Below are 6,981 nucleotides of genomic sequence, written 5' to 3'. Positions count from 1 at the left end.
AGCCACCGCCCGCCTCTATCCTCGACGTCACGAGTGGCCTCCGCCACCACCTGCCGCCATCCCGCCGCCCCAAGCTCCGTCCGCCCCCGCCGCCGTTCGTTCCACGCGCGCCGCCGCCTCTCCGCCATGGCCACCGCCATACGCACCGACGCTTCCGCCTCGTCTGCGTCACCCTCATCCCCCGCCGTCGCCGCCTTCGTGTCACCCGCCACCGCCGCCGCTGCTCTGTCCCCCGCCCGCCGCCCGTGAGAGAGAGAAGAGATAGAGGAGGAGAGAGAGGAAGAGTGAAGAGGAGTATGACAAGTGGGTCCCACAAATTTTTTATAAATAGAATGTTGACTGGACTGCCATGAATACGCCACGTAAACCTAAACCACCGCAGATTGGGTCGAGGGGGGTAATTCGTCCAGTTTGTATAGTTGGGGGTGAAGAATACTAATGTGTTCGGGGGGAGGGGGTTAGTCGTACTTTTTCATTTCCGGCTTTCATATAGGGAGTTGCTATAAGACATTTGACAGTTTTGTAAAAACTTCCAAACGTAACTAGCTGAAGTATAATTAGATCATAATAACTTATATGTAATTGCCTAATTCGTACCCCCATGCACTCTTGTTCCCAAGGTTGCGGCTTAGAACCCCATCGGTGCATGTCACAATAGATGACTCCCTTGCACGAATCTCAATGTCATGCAACGATCCACAAAATTGAAAGTTTTAAAAGAAAAACCGTTAATAGTTTTTTTTAGCTAATCCATTTCATACATGACGAACCTATACTAATATAAAAAACATCAGTTCATCGAACTCAAATGTTTTTTTATCCTTATATTTGTTCATCCAACGGTCCATAGAGTTGGATTTACCCCTCAATTAGCGATCCCCATCTCAAGTACGCAGCAGTTAGCGCAAAAATAAAAGAAAACAATTAGTCTCCCACGTCTAAACAGCAGTTAGGATCGGTCAAAGCAAAAAAAAAAAAAAAAAAGGAACGCTCCCTTTTGTGCGCCAGCCCGCCGCCGCCTCCTCCCGCCGGAGCCGCTCAGCTCCTCCTAGCGCGCGCCAGCCCGCTGCCGCCGCCTCCCGCCGGAGCTGCTCGCCTCCTTCACGTGCTCGCCCGCCGGAGCCGCCTCACCCTACCCACCGCTGCCTGCTTCCCTGCTCGCGCCGCGCCGTGATGGAGAGGAAAGAGAGGCGGGGTCTGCTCGCCCTACCCCGCCGCCTCCTCGCGTGCGCAGGCCGGACATCCAGGCGTCGCCGCCGGAAAGGGGATATGAGGTGGCGGAGATTCTTGCTAGGAGGAGGAGAGGGGGCCATTGGAGGAGGGCTAGAGGTCGCTGCGCATGGCCCGTGGGCGGTGGAGAGATGAAGCCAGGAGGACGTCAGCGTCGGCGAGGTTGACTGGGCAAGAGGCGAGCGTCAACAGACGTTCCAGGGAGGAGCAGTCCGCTGGCGCGGTCGCATGAGAGGGTGCCGACCGGAGGCAGAGCCGAGGACCCCTAGGACCGCACCCGCGCCACCACTGCTGCCATCGTCAACATCCTATATGATTTTTCGTTGTTGTTGTTATCAGGGATGCGCTGGAACAAGGGCACAGGACCAGGGCCGCTGGACATCATCGATGCTAGCAGATAAGGACACCAACAACAGTTGAGGTTGATGTTCCATATTCATGCTTGCAATGTGTTTGATGAAATGTTTAACTAGCACTAGCATCATCTCTTGTTTACAATTTGACTATTTGTATTGATGTCATACTAACCAAATTTCAGGTTGATTGTTTACTGCTTTCAAATTAACAATTCAATGGTTCTTGATGTGTTCTACTTAACCTTTGCATTTGTAGTAGTGTAATTCTGAAGGTACAAAACACTATTTCTACTGAACTTCGTCAATTTAAGCAAAACTTTTGAACATATGGTCATCCATTGAGGCTCCCGCAATTCCAGTTTGCATGTTCTGCCACCATTTTGGATCATATTTTCCATGCTTATGGAAGGACTTAATGAACTGAAGTAGTTTGTGTTGGCAGTGATCTCCATTGGATATCCCGTCTCTTCAGCCGGTCGTCAATGATACAACCAGGTCACGCATGAGGTAGCAGTCCACTCCAACCCACCTACTGAAGACTTGTCTCATTTGGTTTGATTGATGCGTGGAGTGAGGCACATGCTGTCCAGATCAAGGTACAGGCAAGTCGGTTTCTTGCACTTAATTTTTTTTCATGCTATTTGTGAATGTTGGGGATTTCTATTCATGGAGAAACAATGTTTTTATTTTCCTTTTATCAGTGTCATAGCGTTCTTCAAATCCAGGGTAGTATTATACGGATTTTATCTATTTTGCATACATTGTGCCTGTAAATTTTTGCATGAAAATGTATCCAAGAGCACAAGTAATTTCGAGTGTAGTAAATTAGTACAGGTTTCTCTTGAGAAATAAAATCTTTTCTCTCAAGAAGTCCAATATTAGAATGTCTACTTAGATAAATGTGTGTTTTCTTAGAAAAAAGTTAATTTGTAATATAGTAGTAAAATCAATTAGGATTGTCAAGTCAAGGCATAATAGTAAGATTTAGTTCGCACAGCTAGCCCTCTTAATTTCTATTAGTGCCACCTACTTCTTAATTTCTTACGCTGATGTCTGACAAAATTCTGTTTGGTTCCTTTCTGCAGTAGAACATCAGCTTATGAGATCTGAAAGCAACAAAAGGGTACCAATTTTACACCCATGTAAAATCCAGTGATTTCAGTCCATTCTTTGTGGCTATTTTCATACTGCATCTTGGCATTTGCTATCCGTTTAATATGCTTGGCAAATGAACTTGAATTAGTACAAGTGGATCTTTAGATTTGTATGTAGAAGGTCGAGATGTTTGCAAATGACATATGAGTTGAGTTGAGTGATCTAGAATTTAGTTCCTATAGTGGAATATGGATAGCTCCAGAAATTGATTTTTTTAGTCCATTTATTTTAAGCTCTACTATTTGTTAAGTTTATTCTCAAAATATTTAATTTATAGTATTATCCACAATAATTGGAGGGCAAAACTGACCAAATTAAAGTTGCCATATGTTCATCTGGAGTCTGAAAGCTGGCCTTGGTCTGCTTCATTTTGGTGTTGTTGTGACTCCAACCGGTGACCGGAGCCCGTACTCACCGCTAGCTACCATCCCCAACCTGCCCCAATCTTTCTCCAGGTTATGTTGCTAGCACTTGATCTGTACACGCTGTGGGATAATTGCTTGTTGACAAGGAAGATCAAATCCTGATGGTGGAAGAATGGCACCCCCTGTGCTCCAGCTAACAATCTGATTAGTTTCCTAGATGCTTGATTATTGATTTTATGTGTGATCATTTTATTTTGTTTTTGTATCAGGGCTGCATAGAGTATAAAAGCTTTGCCCCCCTATGCTTGCACTGAGAGACTCTTCCGTAGCTGTCATCGCATATAGTGTTGCAAGTATGTTCTCTATTATCTCAATGTGATTGCACGGGTAGCATATGTATTCTCACTAACTGCTCTTACACTAACAATGATGAATCAGACTAGCAGAGAGAGTTTCCAAGCAAATTTGATGGCACATGTCCACGAATTGTGATTTTTAATAGTTTGCATTATAAATGCTCATCTTTGTCCTGCCTCCTTTTTCCCTTAAATTTATTTACATGGTGTGGCAGGCAGTATCCTAAACACTTAAAAGTAGGACTCACTAAATTGAAGAAAAAACAAATAGCTCTACCTTGCTTATGATGGTCCTTCATATTGGAGCACATCTTCCATGGGTCTGTAGCAGCTCATCCTGCTCAAGGTTGACTATAAGTTTTGGTCAGTGAAGGGGATGTAATTAGTAATGGAATTAGAACACAGGTAACACTCGAGTTAATTAGTGCTTTGCTTGCAGTTTCAATGCTTACACCACAATTTCATTCTCTGCAATTACATTCACATTTTAAGCTTGGTTTTCTTCTCTACTCCCAATCACCAAACTCGTTTTTTTTAATGAAAACACAACTTGGTATTTGCAAGTTTTCTATCTGTTTTTTGCAATAGGAAAACTGTTACATGTTCTAGACAAAAATATCATAACAAGCTTATGGATGAACTTTGACAGGTTCCTTGACGAAATTTGAAGATGTAACCCGCCACCCATGTTTCGCAGCCATCGCCCATGGACTTGCCAAGTTTCTGGTGGTGCCCATTGTGGATGAAATTACTGATTGCCTGAAGTACTCAAAGTTTCATGAGTATAACAAAGATTACAGCTTGGGTATCTGTAAAGTGGTTATGTTGAGATAAAAGGACAATAATTTGAGATTTCTGTTTACATCTCAAATGTTCCATTTAATTTTTTTACGCTACTTTATAACTTCGCCTTTCAGTTTAAATCTCATAATATGCATTGTTTCTTTTATCCAGGATTGAATCTTCTAGCCTCTACAAAACTGAATTCATATTTCTTTCCTCTTCATTGTTAGTGTAAACAATACTCTTCAATATATGTTGACGTGCCTGGCATGTGCACGTTAACTAGTATCCAAACTATGAGAGCAAGGGTGGCATTGGCAAACTGCCAACCAGGCAACCATGTATTCAGCTTCCTGCGAACCTGGAAATAAATGTGTCGTGCAAATAAATGTATCCATTCCAAATTGTAAGGATTTATATTTTTTAGGTTCTTTAGCAAATATTATGGTTAGGTCAAACGATTTTTTTGAATCCATTTTAGTTGTGGATTTTAAAATTTTGAATTGCTTGGATTCCTCAATGAAGAATTGTGTTTGGAATCCTTAAAGTGATGGGAATTATGAGAATGGGAGTATTTCTTTTCTTTTCCTTTTTTTTAAACAAACGTACATCCAAGGTAATGAAACGATTCCTCAGTCTTAACGTTCATAACACCCGCTGGCAAAAAAAAAAGAGAGTAAATTTCACAAAACTACATGTTTTATGGTTCAAATTGCAGAAAACATTTTATGTTTTATGTTTTTTTACACATTTTGACACTTGGCACTCAAGTACATATGTTTTGGTAGTTTAGTTTCACAAACCACACTATTGATGAATGAATTTACCCGTGAGATGATGTGGTTGTTCCATATAAGATGAGGACGTGGCATCCTATTAATTTCGTGTGATGGCTGTTAATACGATGCCATGTCCTCGTCCTAGGTGAAACAGTCACATCATCTTGTGGGTGAATCCATCCATCGATAGTGTGGTTTTGTGAAACTACACTACCAAAACATATGTACTTAAATGCCAAGTGTCAAAGTGTGTGTGATTTTCTGCAACTTGGACCACAAAACGTGTAGTTTTATGAAATTTACTTTTAAAAAATAGTAGCATACCCTCAAAAACGGCCCAATAAGGAATGATTCGCATAGAGATGTACTTGATAATACAACGAAGGGTGTGTGGTTTAAACCCTCAGATCTCGTATACAATTCTTAACATGTTCAAAAAAAAAAAACAGAAGAACAGAAAACTGATGCGGCAGATGGGCCGGACCACCGAGACCGTCCGGCCTTCTCGGCACCGTGGGCTGGGGCTGGGAGGCGGGGCTCGATCGGTCGGATCAGAAGCCGCAGAAGTCCTTGTCGCTGGGCTGGCCCGGCTTGCCGATCTGCGTGCAGCCCTGGGTGCAGGCGTCGGCGCAGTCGAACTTGTTGGGCGCCGCGCCCAGCGTCATGCACTGGTTCTTCATGCAGTCGCAGAAGCAGTCCAGCTCGCCGGCGTCGCCGGTCGTCTCCTCCCCCTCCGCGCCAGCGCCCACCGCCGCTGCCGCCACCACCGCCGCGACCAGCAGCAGCGCCGCCGCCGCGGCTCTCCTCGACGCCATTGCGATCCCGGTTGATTCTCCCGTCGTGATCGGATCGGATCGATCCGGCAGGTTTAATTGGGGAAGGCTTGTGTTGGGCCATGGCGGAGGGGGGCTATTATGTGTTGGCATTTCAGCTGGGCCTACCTATTCTTGGGCATTTGGAACCATTGGTCAGGAGTGAAGCTTCCAAGGGAGGCAAATCACCGTAGGCCGGCGTTAGCAAAGCCGCGACAAAATCATGGGCACGCACACACTTGGTTGCACCGCGATTCACGCACGTACGCGTGCGTGGAAATCGTGCGTGCAACCCTTTCAACACGCGCGTGCGTACGTACGCTCTTGCACGATCGGGACAAACCGCTGGTAGGTACTATAGCATATCTGCATATGCATTGCTTGCAGAGGTAGAGCCGGGAAAAAAACGCGTCCCGTCGTGTCCGGGTTAAGCTTGGCCTGATGGCCTCCATCCATCTGCAGATCGATCGATCTGTCCCGGCAGGCAGGCCGTCGTGACAGTGTAGGCTCGCTCGCGCGCTCTCCCGGCAAGTCGATCTCGGCCTATACAAATGTAGTACAAATTATCGGGATAAATGGACCGGAAAATCGAACCGAAACGTACTCTCGGCTCGTCGCCAACGATCGAGCAGCCGCGACGCGCCCACTTCCACCGCGCAGCCGCACGCGAGCAAAATCTTCTCTCCGGCGCTAGCTGTCGCGACGCGGCGGCCGGCGAATCCGCCTCGTTGTCTGGCTAGCGCGCGCCGATCGAGACAAGGCGGCCGCTTTGATTCGGGGGATTGGGTGATTGGACCCTGTCGTCTGCAATCTGCATGCGTGTTGGTGGGCACGGCCGGTGGCATACGTACTCCCTCGGTCAAAAAAAAAAAAAAAGACAAACTCTGTTTCCGTGTCCAATATTTGACCGTCCGTTTCATTTAAAAAATTTATAAAAAAAATTAAAAAGACAAGTCGCGCATAAAATATTAATCATATTTTATCATCTAACAACAATGAAAATACGAATTATAAAAAAATTTCATATAAAACGGACAGTCAAAGTTGGATACGGAAACCCATAGTTTACCATTTTTTGAGACGGATGGAGGGAGTACGGGGCACCGTGGCAAACATGGCGCCTTCACGGAAAGCTAAGCATGCAC

The 6,981-nt window shown here is 45.3% G+C and overlaps 1 protein-coding gene and 1 long non-coding RNA gene across 6 annotated transcripts; one reads left to right on the top strand and one right to left on the bottom strand.

Annotated features, from left to right (window-relative positions):
• Positions 1-1,027: 1,027 nt before the first annotated feature.
• LOC4332769 (uncharacterized) lies at positions 1,028-4,415 on the top strand. Of its 5 annotated transcripts, none has more exons than XR_010740027.1 (7): positions 1,028-1,651; positions 2,029-2,182; positions 2,672-2,709; positions 3,083-3,196; positions 3,376-3,459; positions 3,678-3,867; positions 4,112-4,415. It is a non-coding gene; the product is annotated as an uncharacterized lncRNA (long non-coding RNA). The 5 variants fall into 5 exon arrangements; XR_010740025.1 differs by having other exon boundaries at positions 3,062-3,196; XR_010740026.1 differs by having other exon boundaries at positions 2,029-2,188.
• A 943-nt stretch (positions 4,416-5,358) lies between these two features.
• Positions 5,359-5,937, bottom strand: LOC9266629 (uncharacterized). Its single transcript, XM_015774754.3, has one exon. The coding sequence runs from the start codon at positions 5,837-5,839 to the stop codon at positions 5,576-5,578; it is 264 nt and encodes an 87-aa protein (XP_015630240.1). The 5' UTR covers positions 5,840-5,937; the 3' UTR covers positions 5,359-5,575.
• Positions 5,938-6,981: the final 1,044 nt, after the last annotated feature.

Source organism: Oryza sativa, chromosome 3 (genome assembly GCF_034140825.1).
Source record: "Oryza sativa Japonica Group chromosome 3, ASM3414082v1".
Classification (NCBI taxonomy): Eukaryota; Viridiplantae; Streptophyta; class Magnoliopsida; order Poales; family Poaceae; genus Oryza; species Oryza sativa.
Note: the sequence above shows the minus strand (reverse complement) of the source record. Positions and strands in the feature narration are given on the sequence as shown.